Source organism: Leucoraja erinacea, chromosome 6 (assembly GCF_028641065.1).
Source record: "Leucoraja erinacea ecotype New England chromosome 6, Leri_hhj_1, whole genome shotgun sequence".
Lineage (NCBI taxonomy): Eukaryota > Metazoa > Chordata > Chondrichthyes > Rajiformes > Rajidae > Leucoraja > Leucoraja erinaceus.
Window position 1 is genome coordinate 47,241,236 of NC_073382.1, and position 24,422 is coordinate 47,265,657.

At 43.2% G+C, this 24,422-nt stretch overlaps 1 protein-coding gene across 2 annotated transcripts in view; it reads right to left on the minus strand.

Annotated features, from left to right (window-relative positions):
* Window positions 1-24,422, minus strand: part of wasf3b (WASP family member 3b) — a 66,925-nt gene that overhangs the window by 26,022 nt on the left and 16,481 nt on the right. For both annotated transcript variants that reach the window (XM_055636912.1, XM_055636913.1), the window contains exons 3-4: window positions 12,550-12,684; window positions 1,087-1,240 (exon numbers count right to left, since the gene is read on the minus strand). In XM_055636912.1, the coding sequence (XP_055492887.1) occupies window positions 1,087-1,240; window positions 12,550-12,684 (289 nt within the window). The remainder of the gene's footprint in view (window positions 1-1,086; window positions 1,241-12,549; window positions 12,685-24,422) is intronic.

The following is a 24,422-nucleotide window of genomic DNA, read 5'->3' on the forward strand; positions in this document are numbered from 1 at the left end:
GGATGAACAATTTTGGTAGTTCATCCATGCAGTCTTTAAATGTTTTCCATTGCATATCCACCGTCAACCCTTTAAGAATTAATTGCCAGTCAATCTTGGCCAATTCACGTCTCATACCCTCAAAGTTACCTTTCTTTAAGTTCAGAACCATTGTTTCTGAATTAACAATGTCACTTTCCATCCTAATGAAGAACTCAACCATATTATGGTCACTCTTGCCCAAGGGGGCACGTACAACAAGACTGCTAACCCTTCCTCATTACTCAATACCCAGTCTAAAATAGCCTGCTCTCTCGTTGATTCCTCTACATGTTGATTTAGATAACTATCCCACATACATTCCAAGAAATCCTCTTCCTCAGCACCCCTGCCAATTTGATTCACCCAATCTATATGTAGATCTCGTGCTTTATCTTTTTTCATCTCAGACCAGGCACCTTGGCACAGAGCATTTGCCTCTTCTACTCAACCTTGTCAATAAGGGCATGAATGGTTATGCTGTGTAGTAAGATGGAAGGCGCTCTCCACTGTATTATATCACTTGCAAACAATTTAAGCCGTGCAGCGGTTGACTGGTGCCATTCAAGGACAGCAGCACATCCATCAATTAGTATATGAAATACATTAAGCTGAATTAACCATATAACAATTACAGCACGGAAACAGGCCATCTCGGCCCTACAAGTCCGTGCATGCTTTGTCCCTATACCTCCAATTTTAATACAGTAACGAACGCTCTAAACAAGTTGAATATAATAAAAAGATAACAAGGATTTAGGATACGTCAAAACTTTGAATGAATGAATGAATGAATGAATAGTTTATTTTGGTCACACATTAAAAAGAACAAAACTTTACAATCTGTGTGAATATGAACCAACACTGTATCCACTCACACAACGTTCACATAATCAATGACCGAAAAAGGAATAGGCTGAAGCCACAAAGCTTATTTTTGCCTATCCTATAAAGGTAACTGAGAATTGAAATCAACTGAGCAGCTTTGCACAAAGAGAACTGCCATTGCACTAAAGATATCTCAAGCCCAAAAAACAGGTAGTGCCAGTGTACATATGATATCTATACCTGTACTGTGACAGAATGTTCAGTGGAGGTGGCTTGTCACTCTTATTATACATTTCCAACACTGGGTTTGGAGTTGAACCCTTCGAAACAACTTGTTGGTCTTGCATTGTCGAGCTCTTGAAAGCTTTCCTCATGTTAATATCCTGTAAAGAAACTGCATAACACTTCATATTAAACCTCATTCAGAATAGCAATCACTAGCATAAGTGAAAAGTACCTTGTCTGTTTCAGAAATATAGCTTAATTAACAAATCATTAAAAATGATTTGCATAAAATATCAGATTATAAAAGTCAAGGGACTTTTTAACTTCATAATCCATTATATTTATTATGATTCTCCTATTACAGTATAGGCTCTGGCCCAACTATGCTCCAGCATACTGCAAGTTACCATGAAAAGCTTCATGGGCATAATATATCTTTGATCACTAACACCAAAGGCACCATAGTATCTGCTGTGTAGAAAGGAACTGTAGATGCTGGTATATACACCAAACATCGGTACAAAGTGTTGGAGTAACTCAGTGGGTCAGGCAGTATCTCTGGAGTAAAAGGATGGATGACATTCCCTTCCCCTCTACTTTCAGTCTTAAGAAGTGACCCGAAACGTCACCCATCCTTTTTCTCCAGAGATGTTGCCCGAAACCGGTGAGTTACTCCAGCACTTTATCTATAGTATTCATCTATCTATAGTATCTGCTATATCTCCTGATGACATTTAGGTTTAATGAGGGTGTGAGATGCGTGTGTCTATCTTTGTTGTAAACTGCAGATGCTCATTTACATCAAAGATAGACACAAAATGCTGGAGTATCTCACCGAGTCAGCCCTTATCTCTGGAGAAAGCAGAGATCAAGCGCAGGCTGGGCAAGCATTTCACAGAACACCTACGCTCAGTCCACCTTGGCCAATGCGATCTCCCAGTTGCCAAATATTTTAATTCCCCTTCCCACTCCTTTACTGACCTTTCTAACCTTCGACTCCTCCTATGTCAGAGTGAGGCCACACACAAATTGGAGGAACAGCACCTCGTTTCGCTTGGGCAGCTTAGAACCCGACAGCATGAATATTGATTTATCTAACTTCAAGTAACCCTACATTCTCTCTCAACGTCCCCTCACCCTAATTTAATCATTTATATTCCTTCTTTATCATCTCGTCCCCAGCCAACAATGGACCATTGTGGGCATCTTTCCCGAGTCATCGATGCACTCTGTTTTGTTCAGTACCTTCCCAAACGTCTAGTGTCCCCTTCCCCAACTCTCAACAGAAACTTCACCTATTTGTTTTCTTCAGAGATGCTGCTTGAGCCGCTGAGTTACTCCAGTATTTTTGATCTAGTTTAGGTTCAATAATACAGATGGCACTGACTATCAGGATAGCAACACAATGAGTTCTAATATTATAACAACTATTTCATACATCAGATCAAATATTAACTTTTATTCGTGTCTCTTCTGAACTGGAACGTGCCATTGAGGACCAAGAGTATCACTAAAACTAACATTTATGCTTTGGTTATAAAACACTGCAGTCAAGATCACATAAAAACCCAGCTCTATCCGATGTCTAAACCAAGAGGCAAAAAGTAGCATGTTTAAGATCAAATAGAGGACAATGAGAAATTGTCTATTTTGGCAGGAAAAAAACCAATCAAACTGGTAAAAGATTGAAGGATTCCAAGATGTAGAGGGATCTAGGTCCTAATGTGTGATTCACTAAAAGCAAGTAGGTAAGAGCAGCAAGTAATAAAGAAACTCGGTATTCCGACTGCGCATGCCCAGATCAAAGTTCACTATGCCTATTGCTGGAAAGCAGTGAAGCAGTGGACCTTCATTTCTTCTGTTTTTTACAGCTTTGATACTTCGAGGCAAGAAAATATTGGTTTCAAACTAATTAAATAGTTGTATTTATTATTCCTTTGTTAATAGCTAAGATTATTTTGTCATTTTTATTGCTTTATTATGCTTTGGTGAGTGAGCGAGATCGTACTCGTCCGTGGTTGGTGTCGGGGCCCGGGTCTGTTGAGTTGCTGCTGGGCCATCCCCGTCCCCTCCCGGGTGTCTCATCCCTGTCTGGGGGCGGCCAGTGGCAGGGTCGACCTTAGGAGGTGTGGGGCCCAATTGGGAACAATTTTGATGAGCCCCAGGTTCCCAGCCAAGGTCTGTAGAATCATAGAAATTGTAATAAAGTCTATTATAGATATAAAGTCTATTATAGACTTTATATCTCTATGGTAGAATGAAAAGTAATCAAAATGTGCGCTTAAAAAGTGCCTGCGAGTTAATGGACCAAACAGATCTAAGCTACATCTATCTATCTATCTATCTATCTATCTATATATATCTATAAAACTCTGGGGCCATCCAACCGACTGCCGACCGGCGCCCTTCCTGCCTTTCGATTTGTGCCCGATACTCGCAGATGTCCAATCGGAATGGCCGATGCTCGCAGATGTCCAATCGGAATGGATTCATTTGCATGTACGGCTGCCGGCTGCATTTCTTCCTTTGATTCATTGCCATGCCCAATCTAGACGCTCAATCTCCGAGATATTTTCCATTTCGGTAGAGATTTCGCTTTTCTTTCTAAGTATCCACTCCTCATTTCATTTCGTCGTGTTGAAGTACACGTTTTTAATCAAATCCTTCTCCCCCCCCCCACCCACCCCCAAGTATTTCAAAAATAAACAGGCTTCTCCATTTACATGTCAGCTTCCAACACACTTCGAAACAAAGTTGCAAGACACGAACACTGAACTTTTCACTGCTGCAGCAGGCAGGGAAGGTGCCATTGGATTTTTTTTTTAATCCACTGCTGAGGGAGGCAGGGCAGTGCTGGAATCTTACTTTTGGGAACGGCTTCAGTTCCATTGGAGGAGACGGGTGCATGGTGGAATATTGGTTTGGGGGATCACACCATTGGGGGAGCAGACCCAACGGGTCTGCACTTGGTCTAGTATATATATAAAACTCAAATCCGTCCGTCCGCCTGCAGTACGGATCCCTTCCTGCCTTTCGATTCGTGCCCGATACTCGCAGATGTCCAATCGGAATGGTCGATGCTCGCAGATGTCCAATCGGAATGGATTCATTTGCATGTACGGCTGCCGGCTGCATTTCTTCCTTTGATTCATTGCCACGCCCAATCCAGACGCTCAATCTCCGAGATATTTTCCATTTCGGTAAGAGATTTCGCTTTTCTTTCTAAGGATCCGCTCCTCATTTCATTTCGTCGTCTTGAAGTACATGTTTTTAATCAAATCCTTCTCCCCCCCCCCCCACCCACCCCCCCAAGTATTTCAAAAATAAACAGGCTTCTCCAATTACATGTCAGCTTCCAACACACTTCGAAACAAAGTTGCAAGAGAGGAACACTGAACTTTTCACTGCTGCAGCAGGCAGGGGAGGGCTGCAATCTTACATTTGGGAACGGGCTCAGTTCCAATGGAGGAGACGGGTGCATGGTGGAATATTGGGTTGGGGGATCACATCATTGGGGGAGCAGACCCAACGGGTCTGGCCTCAACTACCTTCTGTGGCAGAGAATTCCAGAGACTCCAGAGACCAACGGGTCTGCACTTGGTCTAGTATAATATTAAAACTCTCGCCCCATCCGACCGCCTGCCGTAGGGCGCCCTTCCTGCCTTTCGATTCGTTCCCGCCGTACAATGTCACAATGCCCGATGTTCGCGGACGTCCAATCGCGAAGCCCGACGCTCGCAGACGTCCAATCGGAATGGATCCATTTGCATGTACGGCTTCCGGCCGCGTTTCTTCCTTTGATTCCCCGCAACTCCGAAACCGGACGCAGAATCGCCAACATATTTTCCATTTCGGTAGAGATTTCACTTTTCTTTCTAAGTATCCACTGCTCATTACATTTCGTCGTGTTTAAGTACACTTTTTTAATCAAATCCTTCACCCCCCCCCACAATATTTCAAAAATAAACTGGTTTCTCACCCATAGAAGCAGCACCTGCCCCAGCCCCTGGTGAACGTTCCATCGTGTGATGTCACAATGCCCGATGTTCACATATGTCCAATCGGAATGGATTAATTTACATATGCCTTTGCAGGAGCCCAGCCCATGGTGAACGTTCCATCGTGTGATGTCACAATGCCCAATGCTCAAATACATTGTTGTCATAGAGAACGCTCAGTGATTATTCAAATTCTTCACTAACCGTCATTCTGACTTTGCTTGTGAAGAGAAAAGTCCTGAATTGCATTTGTCTGATGCAGGAAGATTGTTCCAGATGTTGGGGAAGTCCAGGACAAGCGGAACACAGTTTAAGGATAAAGGGGAAATCCTTTAGTACTGAGATGAGGAAAACATTTTTCACACAGATAGTGGTGAGTCTCTGGAATTCTCTGCCACAGAAGGTAGTTGAGGCCAGTTCATTGGCTATATTTAAGAGGGAGTTAGATGTGGCCCTTGTGGCTAAAGGGATCAGGGGGTATGGAGAGAAGGCAGGTACGGGATACTGAGTTGGATGATCAGCCGTGATCATATTGAATGGCGGTGCAAACTCGAAGGGCCGAATGGCCTACTCCTGCACTTAATTTCTGTTTCTATGTGTCCCTCTCCTCACCCCTCTCCCTCTGCCACCCATCTCTCTCTCCCCCACCCCCTTCCCTCTCTACCACCACCCCCTTCCCCCTACCCCTCTGTCCCTCTTTCACCACTCCCCCTACCCATCCCTCCCCACTCTTCCACTTCTACCCCCTTACCCCACGCCTCTCCCACCCCAACCCATCTCTCTTCCCCACCCCTTCCACTACCCCTCTGTCCCTCTTCCACCACTCCCCGTCCCTCTTCTACCACTCCCGCTGCCCCTCTGCCCCTCCCTCTCCCTCCCACTTATCTCCCACTCTCCTCCTCCCCCCATCCCTCTCTCTCCCCACCCCCTCCCTCTCTCCCCCACCCCCCTTCCCTCTCTACCCCCACACTCTGTCCCTCTTCCATCACTCCCGCTACCCCTCTCCTCCTCCCTCCCCACTCTTTCCCCTCTTTCCCCCCACCCCTCTCCCCCCTCCCCCCTCCCCCCCCCCCATCCCCCCCCCCCCCCAAAGCTCTCTCCCCCATCCCTCACCCCCTACCCCGCTCTCCTTTCCCTCCCAAATCTATCCCGTTTCCTCCTCCTCCCTCCCTCCCTTCTCACCCCCCCCCCCCGCAAACGCCGTTGGGGAAACAGACCCAACGGGTCTGCACTTGGTCTAGTTTTAATATAAAATTGCTTGCATGTAAGCCTACAAGTAACAAACAAAATGTGTAGATCACCTCTGAAAAGTACATGTTACAATACCACTTGTTTTAGTGACTGCGCTATGGAAAAAAAAATAATTTAATTAACTAGATCTTGGAAAACCAATAACTATCAGCGAAAAACCAGCCCAGGCATAAAATTTCAGCCTCATCCTACCCTTTGGACTTCTACCGTCAGGGCCGGCCTTAAGCCAATTTGACTGATTGCTCCCAATTGGGCCCCGCGCTTAAGCGGGGCCCCGCACTAATGTTCCGTATTTCGTACGGAAATACGAATTCTCTTTGTTAAATAAAGATTTTTTTTAATTAGCCATCTGGATTTTTTTTTTAAACGAACATGTATAACAACCGCTGCACAACCATCAGACACAAACGATTTGTTAACTAGTACTGTTAGCACTTCTTAACATGAAGTAGTTAACACCTTGTTATGCAATGTCATCAATCTGCATCCATCCGCATTCCTCAGTAAATGTTGTGTTTTGAACAAGTATTAATGACGCCGTGTTCCTTTGAATAAAATTCACACGGCGTCATTAATACTTGTTTAAAACACAATTACATTTAATGAGGAATGTAGATTGATGACACGCTGAGAATTTCATTAAATTCATCATGAGTGAGGGCCCCGGACCGCGAGAAGGGGCTTCTTCCTGGTGTGCAGGTTAGTCATTCACCTACCGACCCACGTTGTGTCTGTCTTTTGCTCTCTCCCCCCCCTCTCTCTCTCGCCCGCTCCCCATCTCGTCTCTCTCTCTAGCGCTCCCACTCCCTCTCTATCACCGTGTCGCCTCAGCATTCCCGAAATCATTGACGTTTTGCGGTAGACAAAAATGCTGGAGAAACCCAGCGGGTGAGGCAGCCGCCTGGCCCGCTGAGTTCCTCCAGCACTCTGTGTTTTTTGTTTGGCTCTGAAGTTGAAGGTGGCTCAGCGGAACGGGCAGCTGCTCTGGGGAGAGGGTTGCGTTTCTGGTCGAGACCCTTCTTCAGACAATCACAAGTACTCTCACCGACGCGAGTTCAGTTCAGTCTGAAGAAGGGTCTTCTCTCCAGAGTCACTGCGCTGCCTGTCCTGCTGAGTTACTCCAGCTTTATGTCTATCTTCAATTTCAGAGAATTACAATTTCTCACGGGGGGCTTATAACGTCTCTAAACCCCTCTGGGACCCTCTGAACACCTCTAAACCCCCTCTATTCCCCTCTAAACAATTCTAAACACACCTGAACCCATCTGAAGCCCTCTAAACATCTCTAAACCATTTAAACCCCTCTAAACTAGGAGGCTGCAAGGTGACTTGGGTAGGCTGGGTGAGTGGGCAAATGCATGGAAGATGCAGTATAATGTGGATAAATGTGAGGTTATCCACTTTGGTGGCAAAAACAGGAGAGTAGACTATTTGAATTGGGCCAATTAGGAAAAGGGGAGATGCAACGAGACCTGGGTGTCATGGTACACCAGTCATTGAAAGTAGGCACGCAGGCGCAGCAGGCAGTGAAGAAAGCGAATGGTATGTTAGCATTCATAGCAAAAGGATTTGAGTATAGGAGCAGGGAGGTTCTACACTGCAGTTGTACAGGGTCTTGGAGAGACCACAACTGAAATATTGGTACAGTTTTGGGCTCCCAATCTTGCCATAGAGGGAGTACAGAGAAGGTTCACCAGACTGATTCCTGAGATGTCAGGACTTTCATATGAAGAAAGACTGGATAGACTCGGCTTGTACTCGCTAGAATTTAGAAGATTGAGGGGGGATCTTATAGAAACTTACAGAATTCCTAAGGGGTTGGACAGGCTAGATGCAGGGAGATTGTTCCCGATGTTGGGGAAGTCCAGAACAAGGGGTCACAGTTTAAGGATAAAGGGGAAATTTTTTAGGACTGAGATGAGAAAAACGTTTTTTTACACAGAGAGCGGTGAATCTGTGGAATTCCCTGCCACAGAATGCAGTTGAGGCCAGTTCATTGGCTATATTTAAGAGGGAGTTGGATGTGGCCCTTGTGGCTAAAGGGATCAGGGGGTATGGAGAGAAGGCAGGTACAGGATACCGAGTTGGATGATCAGCCATGATCATATTGAATGGCCATGCAAGCTCGAAGGGCCGAATGGCCTGTACTCCCGCACCTATTGTCTATGGTTCTATGACTGCATCCAACTGCTGTCTGGTTTGTTGATCGGTTTGCTAGATATGAACTGTTTTGAAGAGAAAAATGCTCACGGCAGACCAAACGTGTTAAACAGAAATTGGTCAGATATTGAGCTTTACACAGTGAGAAATCATGTGAAATAATCACTGAATTTAATTTTAAATGAATGTACCTGCATGTTATACTGCTTAGTTTGGCGATACAACCAGATAGTCCACTGAGTTCGCACCGACCAGCGATTTGTGTTACAGATTTGACAATTTTATTTGGCGGCCAATCAAACGCTGTCTCTAAGGGGGTTGCATCCAATCACCAACCAGCTTGCCTTAAAATTCCCGTCCAATCAAAAAATAGATCTTCTCCCGTCCAATCAGCCGCTGTCTCCAAGGACATTGTGTCCAATCACATAATTAGCATTTACCGTAGTTGCTAATTATGTGATTGGACACAATGTCCTTGGAGACAGCGGCTGATTGGACGGGAGAAGATCTATTTGTTGGAGCCGGGGCTGTGTGCGTGAAGCACGGCGACTGGAGGGGCGGGAGCGCTGCCCCGGGATCGTATGGGAACGACCCACCTCCCCCTCTCCTCCATTCCCCCTCACACCCCCCTCCCCATCTACCCTTTTCTTCCCCCTCCACCCCTCTACTCTCTCTCCACCCTTCTCTCCCCCCTCCACGCGGGTTAGATCTATCCGAGCTGAGAGTAGATTACTCTAGCGCGGGTCCCCCTTGGGCGCGGGGCCCCAATTGGAAGCAATAGGTCCAATTGGCTTAAAGCTGGCCTTGGCTGGAGGTGTCGGGTAGGGCTTGCAGCCGGCGCGGGGAGGAAGCCGAGTTGCTGCAGTGCTTTGTGTGCATGACTGGTGCTCGGTTTTTAATGGCACCGGGGGGGAGGGTTGATGCTGGCGGTCCACGGCCCATCGGTGAGCGGGGTTGGGCTGGAGTTGCCGCTTCTTTTCCACGCTGGCTGTGGGCCCGAGGCCGCTGGTGTCAATAGATAATAGACAATAGGTGCAGGTGTAGGCCATTCGACCCAGTAATGTGATCATAGCTGATCATCCCCAATCAGTAACCAGTTCCTGCCTTCTCCCCATATCCCCCGACTCCGCTATCTTTAAGAGTCCTATCTAGCTCTCTCATGAAAGTATCCAGAGAACCGGCCTCCACCGCCGTCTGAGGCAGAGAATTCCAGACTCACAACTCTCTGTATGAAAAAGTGTTTCCTCGTCTCCATTCTAAATGGCTTACCCCTTATTCTTAAACTGTGGCCCCTGGTTCTGGGCTCCCCCAACATCGGGAACATGTTCCCTGCCTCTAGCGTGTCCAAACCCTTAATAATCTTATGTTTCAAACTTATAACATGGCGCTTCTTCTCCTGGCTGGCTGTGGGCCTGGTGGCCGCTGGTGTTGTTGGTCACAGCCAGCATGGAGAAGAAGCACCAATCCCAGCTCAACTCCCGCCAGGCCAACCGACCGCCCTGGACCAACGACAACAATGACCCAGGCCCACAGCCAGCGCTGAGAAGAAACACCAACTCCAGCCCAACCCCGCTCCCCGATGGGCCGGGGACCGGCTGCAGCCAATCCCCCGGCTCCGGCGAAAGCCGAGCACCTGCCATACACACATAGCGCTGCAGCAACTTAGCCTCTCCCCCACGCCGGCTGCAAGGCCGGCCCAGCCCGACACCTCTGGCCACCTCCAGCTGTTCCCAGACAGGGACGAGACACCAGGGATGGGGACGACCCAGCAGCAACTCAACAGACCCGGGCCCGACACTGACCACGGACGAGCACGATCTCGCTCACTCACCAAAGCATAATAAGGCAATAAAAACAACAAAATAATCTCAGCTTTTAACAAAGGAACAATAAATACAACTATTTCATAATTTAAAAGCAGTATTTCCTTACCTAGAAGAATCAAAGCTGGAAAAAACAGAAGAAATGAAGGTCCACTGCTTTCCAGGGCTGTTTATGCATAGTGACCTTTGACCTGGGCATGCGCAGTCGGAATACTGAACTCGCTTATTTGGAAAGCTAAGAATGTTAGCATAAATTGCAGTGGAAAATAATACAAAAATAGGTAACGTTATGTTTCAGTTATATAGCGGGCACGGATGAGACGATTCAAATGACATTGACCATCAAGATCATTTTGTGTTGAGTATTGTACTTATTTAAGGAATGTAATAAATTCATTCAAAAGCATTCAAGAAAGGTTTACTGGACTGGTAGAATGAATATGTTAGATTTCTTATATGAAACTGTTGGATAGGCTGGGGCTGTATTCAGTACAATTGAGAACAATACCAGATAATAACAGGATGTATGCCAAAATCTATTATTAGATGAAACAAATAAGGTCCTGTGGGTGCCCGACAATAGGATCATGGAGAAGATGTTCCCTCTTGTGGAAGAACCTAAAACTTGGGGCGACTGTTTAAGAATAAGCAGTTCCCATATAATACAATGTCAAGGCAAAATTGTTTTTCTGAGAGAATCGTATGTTTTGAAATCTCTTCCTCAGTCTGTGGAAGCAGAGGCTTTCTATATATTTAAGGCAGAAATTATTAGATTCGTGATAAGCAATTCTCGAAATCTTACCAGTTAAGAAGAAATCAAGTTATGATAATCATACTGAATGGTGAAGCAGGCTCAAGGGATGAAATGGTCTGTACTTATTTATAATTTCAATGTTTGTATGTATGCTTATAGATTCTGCATAGAATCAAACTGGCATAGGATGACACCAGAAGAGCTTTTGCTTTATAAAAATTTTTTTTTTTTAAATCCTTGGTTATTGACCTGGAAATAGTTTACTCTTTAATACTCTATCCAAATCCTTCATTATTTTGAATTCACTCCGTACTCAGTCCCAATCTCCCCTTCATCTTTTCTATTCTAACAATCACCCCGGTTTCCCTGATGTTTTAACTTGATACTAATAACTGTTATCATTCTCATAATTCACGATCCCAGTTTCATCCTTAAGCATTATTACCAGAATTAAACAATTCATAATACCAGTGGGAATTTAATTTGTTTAAAGATTTATCACAAATATCCTTGCTTTTGTATTTTATAACTATATTTATAATATATAAAAGATTACAGATAGTTTTCAACTGCTCCTGAACATTTTTATAAATTGTACTAATGCATAAATATTTAGAAATGATTAATGGTGGATTCTGCAACTAGATTCCTGAGGGGAGGTTGTGGGAACAAGAGACTCCGATGTTGGTGTTGTGATCATTGATCGAGGAATGATGGTGGAGGATTGGGCGACTGCTGGGAATAAGGAAGCATGATCTGTGGGGAGGGGAGGCAAGGAGTATATAGGTAGGTATGGATCACAAGCTTTGTGGCTGTGCAGGTCACAAAGGAAAGCTAAGTAAATTACTTACAAGGGTCCGACCACATCAGGTTCCCATTTCTGGGCTCAGAAAGGTCCCTTTTGAGTTATGAAAAGCAGCCTCACAGACACTTTGAAGACCTGTTACTGAAGGAATAGCTTGTGAACTGCATGGCCCATTCCAAGACAAAGGTCTTGGAAGTGGCAAGTGATGAGACACTACTGCTTATGTTCAGGCCCTCTATACATTGTGGAATAGACACAAGGAGGAACCTGGAACAAAAATCATAAGCTTCACGAATCATTTGGTAAGTTCTTGACTCTCATTAATGATTTATTTTTTTGAAAATTGACCGTGTTTAAATTCACATTTACTTATAATTCTAAAAATTCTAAAAATTAGTACATTTATATTCAATGTTTCCTTTTAACAGAGAAATATAAACTTTGAGAAAGATATGGATAGATTAGCTCACTATTTCCTGGTACCAGAGGGCAAGTAAATAAAAACATATGCAAAATATGCGTAATTAATTTGCAAGAATCTGAGTATTGTAACCTTGGACTTTTAATAGTAAATGTCGAAAAAATAAGCATTGTTACATATCTATAGTCTAGTAAACTAATGGAAAAGATATCAATTCTTCACGTAACTCAATAATCATCACATTAGCACAGAGAGGAATTATTTACCTTCCTCCACGGTAGAGTCCAATTGAGTAACTTTAACCGCCAAACGATCAATTCTATCTTGAAGACAGTTTGCTCGGATGTGGAAGTTGTTGGCTTCATTAAACAGTTCACCAAATATGTCTTCTGCATGCTTGCCTGAATAAGATTAAGGCATAGAACAGGTTTAAGAAAAAAGGGAAATCTATGATGCAAAAAAACATACAAATAATGCCGAATCCTTTTCGAAAAAAAACTGTATTTATAGTTCGAGTACAAAAACATCAATCTTCAATATATTACTATCACGAAAAAGAAAAAAAAGAGCAACAGTCTAACCACTGCATCACACACAATTGGAACAAGGAACAGTAATATACAAATTAATTGTTAGAGGTAATCTTGTACTTTCATAACAGACAAATTTTCATAATTTTCCGACAATTTTGGACACCAAAAGTGTGACATTAAAAATTGTCACATTTAGTCATGAATATTTAATTCATAAACGTCATATGGCCCCTCATACATATGTTTTGATAAAGATCTAGGGAAATATCTTCATCAATACCAGGAGAAAAATACAGTAACAAAAACGTAATACAAGTAGGCAAGTATAGTAAAGATCCCGTAACGGTCGTTGTGCTTGATGTTCATTGTCACAACGACGGTTATCGGGGTCAGTATGTCCGTAAGTTAAATCACGGAGGCTCCAAACCTCCAATGCTTTTCAAACACCAAATGAGGTATCCTATAGTAGTAGTGATCTTTGGGAGAGTATATTATTTTTTCTTATTTTCCAATTTAATATATCAAAAACATCCTGCTGCAGGATCCGCCGTCCTTTCATCAACTTCAGCTAACCATTTCTCCACATTGTCAACGACGCCGTTAATTTATTCAATCGCTTCTTGACACCGCTGATTTTGCTCTTTGCTTTTCTCATCAGGCAGTGATAGGCTCAGTAATAAGTTGTGGTTTTGTGCAAACTCAAGTCGTCCATGATTAGATTTTACTTTTTCAGCATTCTCTTCAAGGCGCATGAGTTCATCCTGAATCTCTATGAAATCGATAACCCGCTTCCATAGTTTGTTTCTCTCCTTCTGGCATTTCTCCAGAAATGCAACTCGGGCTTTTTCGGTGGGCTTCTTTGTTCATTGGCTAGATCTCTCTGTTCCAGCTCTTCTTCACCTGGCTTACTTGTTGAAGATTCCATGGCTCCCTCTGGTGGCACTCCTTCGCCTAGCTTACCTGCTACTTCGGGCTCCATGAATTAAACAGGTCTTGGCAGACTGCCAAATCTGCTAATTGGGCAATTAGTTCGCATCTGTCATTATTGATAAACATTCTGGGCCATGTTCCATAAACACCCGAAAGAATCCAAAACAAAACTGGACATTCAGAAAATATCCAATTATTTTCAAAGTATAGAAGCAACTTCAGTTCAGAAAGAATGCGTCTTATCTCAACTTCAAAACATACTAATGTCAAGCACCCGGTAGTCCAGTTTTACTCGCATCTTGGCTGCCTTCCAAAACTTAGCAGAACTGGCTTCTAATACATCTCTAGAGTTTTTATCAGAGCCTGTAATTTTACTATAAATGCAACAAAACAGTTAAACCTTCCACAGCATCTTGTTAAGAAGCTGTTTTTATTCAATTCAATTCAATTCAACTTTAATGTCATCGCACAAATACAAGTATCAGTACAACGAAATGCAGTTTTGCGTCAGACCGTAGTAGTTGTACATAAAGAGAAAAGACAAGAAAAAAAATAGAAAGAGAGAAGATACTGAATAATCAGGAAATACAGAATGATTAAACAAAGGGGGACGGAGGGACCAGAGAGTCTATCGTCGGGACTCCGAGTTCAGCAGTGTGATTGTGTTGTTATAGAAGCTTTTCCTCATCCTGCTGGTACGTGACCTGAGGCTCCTGTACCGCCTCCCTGATGGGAGGAGGGCAAACAGTCCATGGTTGGGGTGTGAGGGGTCTTTGATGATCTTCCCAGCCCGTCTCAGACACCGTTTTCGGTGGAGGGCATCCATGGCAGGGAGCGGGGCACCGATGATGTGCTGCGCGGTTTTCACCCACCCGTTGTAGTGCTTTCCTGTCCGCAACGCCATGGTCTTCACTGAGACATGGCTAAAGGACAACATCCCAGACAACGCCATTGAGCTGGAGGGACGCACTGTCTTCAGGGCCGACAGATCAGTGGAAGACTCCGGTAAGACCAAGGGCGGCGGACTATGCATTTATGTGAATAACACATGGTGCACGGACGTTGTTAAGATTGGTAGTCACTGCTCTGCTGACCTGGAATACCTGATGTTAAAGTGCAGGCCCTTCTATTTGCCCAGGGAATTCACATCAACTGTTATCACTGGGGACCAGGGACCAGGACAAGTCCTCCGAGATATGCACTCCGAGGAATTTATAGCTGGAGACGCGCTCCACCTCAGTCCCGTTGATGTGGATGGGGGTATGACAATGCATTCCAGCTTTCAAATTTACAGCATAATACAATAGCTGTTCTATTCGCACCTTCGATCAGCGAAGTTTTCAATCTTCATTTAAGTCGCGTGATTGTCCATTAACCTACCGGCAGGTAGGCTCTAAAACCAATCTCTGCCAGAGATCTAGCTTCTTCAGTTCCTCTTCTACGGAACCAGTTTTCAGTTCCACTTCTACGGAACCAGTTCTACTGGCAGTAATCTCTCAGAGATCCAGCCCAATCTTCTGTCCCTCTTCTATGGGACCAATCTTCTACCTCCTGATAGTAAGGTAGCTTTCGACTCTAGTGTAGTGACAGATTTTTATATTGTTTCAAGGAATCTTTCCTTTAGTCACTGTGATTGAAGGCAGGGGATCAGGAGATAATCGAAGCGCACTCACGAGCTCTCCACGAGACATTCGATGTTGTCGAAAGATAAATCTTCCAAACACACTCTTGATTAATAGTTTTTTTATTGTAGTAGTAAAAGCAGTAAGATATTCATGTGAACTTCTTGTTGTATAAGTACATTTTGATCTTACTTATGGTCAAACTCATGCAAGATCGAAAGCTTCGACCTCTCCCCCATGCTTCTTCAAACTAAACTAAAACTACTAGCGAGTCTGCGCGAGAATCCCAGCCGCAAACACACCTCAGACTACGTATAAACCCCACCAACATCATTACAGGCAGATAAAATTTAAAGGTAACTGGTTATAGTTATAACATAGCGAGTTAAGCTAAATGGCTACTACAGTACCTACGGAGCATAATAAATGCAAAACGATTCAAACAAACAATTGCTTCCATTAACAGTAGCAACAATTTATGTAAATTTAAATCTTTGGAAGTCTAGTGATTTTTGAGAAGGCCTATGATTAAAATTGAAAGGACCTTTCCCCAAACCTGCGCCTTTAATTTAATGTTCCTACTCCCTCACACTATTCCAAGCATTGGTCTTGTGCCCATTAGCTCAGATTCCTGTCTGAACTACATAGTTTCTACCTTTTAAATTTGTTTTTAACTGCCTCTTACCCCCTCCAAATGTTGTTTCTCCGTACTCTCCACCTTTCATTCTTCCATTAAAGTATCTAACCCCAAGTGCATGCTACTCATGTGCAAGAAAAAAATCGAAGGTAGCCACTAAATGCTGGAGTAACTCAGCGGGTGAGACAGCATCTCTGGAGAAAAGTAATGGATGACGTTTCCGTTCGAGATATGTCGCCCATTCCTTTTCTCCAGAGATGCTGCCTCACCTGCGGAGTTACTCCAGCATTTTGTGTCTACCTTGACACATCTTCTCCCCTCTTTGCATCCTTTCTGCAACTTCAACTTTTATTCTTATTGAAATGCAAATATATAACAGGCCTGTCAGAGCATCAGAATAATATGCATTAAAAAGATTGGTATGAATAGTTCCAGTCATAAAAATATTTCCCCCCCCCCCCCCCCCCCGAGATCAGCAATAAATGATAAATCATAGCATTACACATCAGATATTCCAATTCAACCTCTTCCAAAGACTATGTAAAATTTCTACAACCCCTTGCTCTAAAACTATTGCATTCTGTACATTTCCTCATTCTTAACCCAACAATTGGAAATAGTCTGTTTGTAATAGAAGACAGTGATAGCATTTAAAAATGAAAGAAGCTACACACATAGACAAGTATTGTCAGGAATTTTGAGAATTATAAGGAAGATGTTATAGTTTGGTTAACCATGGAGCTCACATACTGGGGAGCATGACAGGAAAATGATAGAATGTAGTTAAAATAGCTAAATGAAACATTCTGCTGAGAAGCTGGCTTTCTTATCTTTAGGATGAGGATAGTCCTTCGTAGTTCTGTTTAGGTTCTTATTTGTTGCACTATTGCATTACTGCTGCTTTTTGTCACTTTGTTTAGCAGGCAAGTTTCCCAAAGGTTAACAAATGACCTCTTTTACGGGGACCTCATTTGGCGAGTAGAATCTTGGCATTTATGATATTAACACGTTAGATATATGGGAGGATTTTCAAAACAAGAAATGTAAAATGAAAGTTAACTCTGGGGAAAGACAAAGGTGAAAGGTTACAGAGACTGATTAATGGCAGTTTATTTCAACTCCACGTAACCATAGTGTCATGAATGTATAAAATTCTACAGTTACTTTGGCTTGTTGATGCAGTCTGAGCTTGCTCACACTGTTTCCCGATGTACATTGCTAAGGCCTTTGATAAACTGACTTTTTCTTGTGTCCGAGTAAAGGCAGATATAGGGTACGATGGTGCTAGTACTATTGGACAGGGAATCTTGACTTCTGACTTGGGATTTCCAGGAACAGCAAAGGAGAAGGGGATTCCTAGAACATTGAACCTTGGAAATTACTAGAATCTGGATCATTGGGAGAGTAGCTTCAGGGACCCGTTCCAGGCTCAGGGACCTTGGGGAATATGAAGCAGTGTACGAAGAATGAACCTGCTTGAAATTTAAATGTAATTACCCGGTAGTTTCCTTCTCAATATATAAGAGTCAAAACTGAAAAGGTTACTTTTTTTGATACACAATTCCAAGATGCCCCAAGAGCAAAATGTCAAAAATGCTGTGTACTAATACTGTTCTGAAGTTTACATAAAGTCACAGTACAACTCTCAAACCATCACAGGATAAGGGAACACCCTTCTATTCCTCTTGGAGGATCAAATGCCAGGGAAGTCTGCAAATGAAGTTAAAAGTTAAATGAATCATATTTTGATGAAAACAAAACTTCTGGAAACACCCGAGTCATGAATGTGGAGAATAAAAGTTTACATCAAGAACAGCACAGTGGCACAATCATTGGAGCTACTGCCTCACACATCCACTGATTTCAAGCCTGACATGCAGACCTCTATGTGGTGTGTACAAGTTCTCCTGCGACCAGGTGAGTTTCCTCAGGATGCTCCAGTTTCATCCCACACCAAAAATGAGCATGTTGGTAGGCTAATTAACCACCTCATGTTGGTAGGCTAATTAAAGTAACCTTCGTGTGCAGGCGAGTTGATAGGAATGCAAGGAGGATACTGTGGAATTAAGGGCAGAATTTGTATAGAAGAATGCGTGTGGGCCAAAGGGCCAGATGTTGCCCGTCTTCCCGAGTGTTTCTAACATGTCTGTTTTTGGTTCAAATTTCCAGCAATTTTGTTTTTCTTTGCAATTTATTATATTGATATGTTCCTGTTACAAATGTGTGCAGGATAGTTTTTTGCAGCAATACATAGAGGTACCTGTGTTGGCAGTGCTGGACCTCCTGTTAGGAAATGAGACGGGACAGGTGGCGGAGGTATGCGTTGGGGAGCACTTCGGGTCCAGTGATCACAATGCCATTAGTTTCAATATAATTATGGAGAGGGTCAGAACTGGACCTAGGGTTGAGATTTTTGATTGGAGAAAGGCTAACTTTGATGAGATGCGAGATGATTTAAAAGGAGTGAACTGGGACATTGTGTTTTATAGGAAAGATGTAGAAGAGAAATGGAGGACATTTAAAGGGGAAATTTTAAGAGTACAGAATCTTTATGTTCCTGTTCGGTGGAAAGGAAACAGTAAAAATTGGAAAGAGCCCTGGTTTTCAAGGGAAATTGGACATCTTGTTCGGAAAAAGAGGGAGATCTACAATAATTATAGGCAGCATGAAGTAAATGGGGTGCTTGAGGAGTATCAGGAATGTAAAAAGAATCTAAAGAAAGAAATTAGAAAAGCTAAAAGAAGATATGAGGTTGCTTTGGCAAGTAAGATGAAAGTAAATCCAAAGGGTTTCTACAGCTATATTAATAGCAAAAGGATAACGAGGGATAAAATTGGTCCATTGGAGAGACAGAGTGGACAGTTATCTGCAGAGCCAAAAGAAATGGGGGAGATATTGAACAATTATTTTTCTTCGGTATTCACCAAGGAGAAGGATATTGAATTATGTGAGGTAAGGGAAACTAGTAGAGTAGCTATGGATACTATGAGGTTCAAAGTAAAAGAAGTACTGACACTTTTTAAAAATATAAAAGTGGATAAATCTCCAGGTCCTGACAGGATATTCCCTAGGACATTGAGGGAAGTTAGTGTAGAAATAGCCGGGGCTATGACAGAAATATTTCAAATGTCATTAGAAACGGGAATAGTCCCCGAGGATTGGCGTACTGCGCATGTTGTTCCATTGTTTAAAAAGGGTTCTAAGAGTAAACCTAGCAATTATAGACCTGTTAGTTTGACTTCAGTGGTGGGCAAATGAATGGAAAAGATACTTAGAGATAATATATATAAGCATCTAGATAAACAGGGTCTGATTAGGAACAGTCATCATGGATTTGTGCCTGGAAGGTCATATTTGACTAATCTTCTTGATTTTTTTGAAGAGGTTACTAGGGAAATTGACGAGGGTAAAGCAGTGGATGTTGTCTATATGGACTTTAGTAAGGCTTTTGACAAGGTTCCTCATGGAAGGTTGGTTAAGAAGGTTCAACTGTTGGGTATAAATTCAGGAATAGCAAGATGGATTCAACAGTGGCTGAATGGGAGAAGCCAGAGGGTAATGGTGGATGGCTGTTTATCGGGTTGGAGGCAGGTGACTAGTGGGGTGCCTCAGGGATCTGTGTTGGGTCCTTTGTTGTTTGTCATGTACGTCAATGATCTGGATGAAGGTGTGGTAAATTGGATTAGTAAGTATGCAGATGATACCAAGATAGGGGGTGTTGTGGATAATGAAGAGGATTTCCAAAGTCTACAGAGTGATTTAGGCCATTTGGAAAAATGGGCTGAAAGATGGCAGATGGAGTTTAATGCTGATAAATGTGAGGTGCTACACCTTGGCAGGACAAATCAAAAATAGGACGTACATGGTAAATGGTAGGGAATTGAAGAATACAGTTGAACAGAGGGATCTGGGTATAACCGTGCCTAGTTCCTTGAAGGTGGAATCTCATATAGATAGGGTGGTAAAGAAAGCTTTTGGTATGCTAGCCTTTATAAATCAGAGCATTGAGTATAGAAGCTGGGATGTAATGTTAAAATTGTACAAGGCATTGGTGAGACCAAATCTGGAGTATGGTGTACAATTTTGGTCGCCCAATTATAGGAAGGATGTCAACAAAATAGAGAGAGTACAGAGGAGATTTACTAGAATGTTGCCTGGGTTTCAACAACTAAGTTACAGAGATAGGTTGAATAAGTTAGGTCTTTATACTCTGGAGCGCAGAAGGTTAAGAGGGGACCTGATAGAGGTCTTTAAAATGATGAGAGGGATAGACAGAGTTGATGTGGACAAGCTTTTCCCTTTGAGAATAGGGAAGATTCAAACAAGAGGACATGACTTCAGAATTAAGGGACAGAAGTTTAGGGGTAATATGAGGGGGAACTTCTTTACGCAGAGAGTGGTGGCGGTGTGGAATGAGCTTCCAGTGGAAGTGGTGGAGGCAGGTTCATTGGTATCATTTAAAAATAAATTGGATAGGCATATGGATGAGAAGGGAATGGAGGGTTATGGTATGAGTGCAGGCAGGTGGGACTAAGGGGAAAAAAAGTTGTTCGGCACGGACTTGTAGGGCCGAGATGGCCTGTTTCCGTGCTGTAATTGTTATATTGTTATAGGAAACGCTAATGAAATGGGTGCACTAAACTCTAACATACTATGATATGGTGTGACAGGATGTGGATTCACTGCCATAATCTTCGAACAGTTCTCATGAAGGGCCCCCCTGCATAAATACAATCCCATAATTTTCCATTTCTCAGTTTGTTACTCTTGCTGCATTGGGAAATCCACAATCAGAAACTAGGTACCAATGCATGGTGACCTTAGCTTTCAGTAGCAATTCACTCTTTCAAAGCTATATTGGTCTGTATTCTTATCTTTCATTCATAATCTGCTCAATTTTTATCCTCATCTGATGTCTTCACAGAAGTCTTTAGTTCTATGTGCGTGTCAACTGTCAGGACTGTCTTATGAAGAAAGACTGGATAGACTTGGTTTATACTCTCTAGAATTTAGGAAATTGAGAGGGGATCTTATAGAAACTTACAAAATTCTTAAGGGGTTGGACAGGCTAGATGCAGGAAGATTGTTCCCCATGTTGGGGAAGTCCAGGACAAGGGGTCACAGCTTAAGGATAAGGGGGAAATCCTTTAAAACCGAGATGAGAAGAACTTTTTTCACACAGAGAGTGGTGAATCTCTGGAACTCTCTGCCACAGAGGGTAGTTGAGGCCAGTTCATTGGCTATATTTAAGAGGTAGTTAGATGTGGCCCTTCTGGCTAAGGGGATCAGGAGGTATGGAGAGAAGGCAGGTACGGGATACTGAGTTGGATGATCAGCCATGATCATATTGAATGGCGATGCAGGCTCGAAGGGCCGAATGGCCTACTCCTGCACCTAATTTCTATGTTTCTATGTTTCTAACAACCAATGTGCCATAGAACCACATTAATCAAATTCCCCTGGTGCAATCAAAGGCTGCATTGCTAGAATGAATGAAGCATCTGGGACTGCTCCCTCCCTCTTGCTTCGTTTTGGCCAGTCCCTAGAAAATAAGTTTGGATTTAACGGCAAGACAGCTTTATCTAAGGGATGAGGGAATGCATTGTACGTTGTTTCACAGAATTATGGATTACCCCAGCTCTCCAGACTTGGCCCTTCAGCCTGAAGGTTTTTCTATCCACCCCATGGGTGGGACAGCATCAAAAGGAAAAGGGAGAGGTAGCAGTGCCTGCCTCAAGATAAACTCTTCACGGTACACAGACTTGATGCCCTTGTCCAACTCCTGTTCTCCAACCTGGAAAATCTAGTAATGAAGTGTCATTCCTTCTACCTCCAAAGGAAATTCACCTCCTCCAGCAGCGAGTACAGTTGGTCAAGGGAAGCAGGGGAGCAACTTTATGACTTCTTGGTGTCAGTAGACCGGGCAATGATAGAAGATGGAACAGGAGCCTGGAATCTGTTACTTGAATATGCTCAAGAATAGCTTCTTCTCATCAACCATTAGGTCATTGAGCCACTGAGCACAACTTTAACCATAACCCTATGAATTTTGTACATTGGCTGGCACATTTATGGCCTGGTCTAAATATACAATAAACTGATCATTTATTGTATATTTATTTATCGAGTTGTTGCATTTAATGTGTCTACAAAGCAGCAACAAGAAAGAATTTCATTGTTCCAGTCGTGGTGCATGTGATACTGAACACTTTTGACTCCTGGCATGGTGATTCATGTCATTTGGTGCAAATCTGACATGAAAATACACCATTGGCACAACATTTAATTGACTATCACATGTGTCTGATAAACATTTCCACACATGTCATATTCAACCTAGAAAATCATAAGAATCATTCTACTCCAAAAAATATTTTTATTTACACAGCCCAGAAAATAAATTAGCACCTCACATCCACATTTCTAAGCCACAGTTCAGTGGCAAAGCTTTGCCTGAAAGACTAAATCAGGCGCATGGCAAAAAAAAAACACGATTCTATATCACCCAAAGCAATTTATTTTCCTCAAAAACAACCAACAGCTTCACACAGGCAATACACTGCTGTGGTAAACCAAGCATGTAGGTTCTGTACAAATTTCAATAAACATCCCCAAACACTTTCTGTTCCTTTTAGATATATATATATAAAGCTATGAATTATGAAACAACTATCTTTAAAAACAAGAAGTAGTTCCATTTAAAGACTTTTATTACTATGATTAGTTTTGCGGCTTTCAATTTAGAATTCTGTATGAAGTCCTATTAATAGAGTCATCAAGCAACCACAGTTAGATCGACAGTGTCATTAATTTACATCGCAAACTGTTTTGATTAATTTAAATGAAAACTTTCCAAATTCCCCAGACAAATTCCTTAACAAAATATTCATCCACATTAATATGATTATATTCAAACATGGGCGAACACCCACGTCTTTGTCCTTGATGCTATCTAATCTTGGTTGTCATCTCAGTCAATTTGAAGTTGAAACACGTGTGCGGACGTGGCATCGAAGGACGAGATGCCGAAGCAAAGAAGTGGAAGCCAATTAACTGAACAGAAACGACGCCGAAAAGCCAAACAGCCGAAAGGGCGGGACGCCTAAAAGCCAAAAAAGTCAAATAACCGAACGGACGCAACGCCGAAAAGCCAAATAACCGAACGGACGCAACGCCGAAAAGCCAAATAACCGAAAGGGTGGGACGCCTGAAAGCCAACTAACCGAAAGGGCGGGACGCCTAAATGCCAAATAACCGAAAGGGCGCAACGCCCAAAAGCCAACTCACCGAACGGACGCAACGCCGAAAAAGCCACATAACGGATATGACGTCGCCAGGGCCCGGGACTTATTAGCGATTGGTCCAGACCCCCGCGTCTATCACTGGCCGGGGGAGACGGGAGGGTGGGGGTCATTTTCCCCACACAAGACCGCCCTAGGATGGAGGGTGGCTGGGCACACTGAACCACTGTGATGGGCTGTGTGTGTGTGTGCACTACCAACCCATAGCCCGTCACAGTGCAGCCGCACGGTGGAGACGAGGCGGAGGGCTGCCGTGGCCGGACAGTGCTGACCCCGGGGGAGAGTGGGGGCTGTCCCGAGGGATGTGCTCCTTAGGCTGCTTACACCTTCGTGCTCGGGTTCAGAGCGCCCAGTCACCCTTGTGTGAGAAAATGTCCCCCACCCTCCCGTCTCCCCCGGCCAGTGACGTGATGGACGCGGGGGTCTGGACCAATCGCTGACAAGTCCCGCCCCCCCCGGCGACGTCATGTCCTTTATTTTGCTTTTCGGCGTTGCGTTCGTTCGGTTATTTGGCTTTTCGGCGTCGTTTCTGTTCAGTTAATTGGCTTCCACTTCTTTGCTTCGGCATCTCATCCTTCGATGCCACGTCCGCACACGTGTTTCAACAGCACGAGAACAGGCTCTTCTGCACCAACTATGAATTATTATAATCAAATATGTGCGAACACCCACATCTTTGTCCTTGATGCTATCTAATCTTGGTTGGCATCTCAGTCAATTTGAAGTTGAAACACATTGGTCTGCTGCCTGATCCTGCACTCTACATCTAGGTGCATTCAATGCACCACCTTTCCAATCTTACAATATTCTGGAAAGTATTGTGTAATATGCCTTGGGATGTCTTGCACAAGGTGCAGGACATCCTTCAATAAGGCCCAGAATTTAAACTAAAATGCTCAATTTTCTCTGATTATTTATTCAGTTTTCTGGCTCAAACTCCAAATTTTTAATAAACTGTTGGAGCCAATTTATTTCTGATCTTCATTGTGAAGATCACAGAACATAAAACATACAAGAATACAGCATGAGAACAGGCTCTTCTGCACCAACTATGATGCCAATCCAATCTAATCTCCAAACCCAATCTAAATGCCTCCTTAATGTTGCTATTGTATT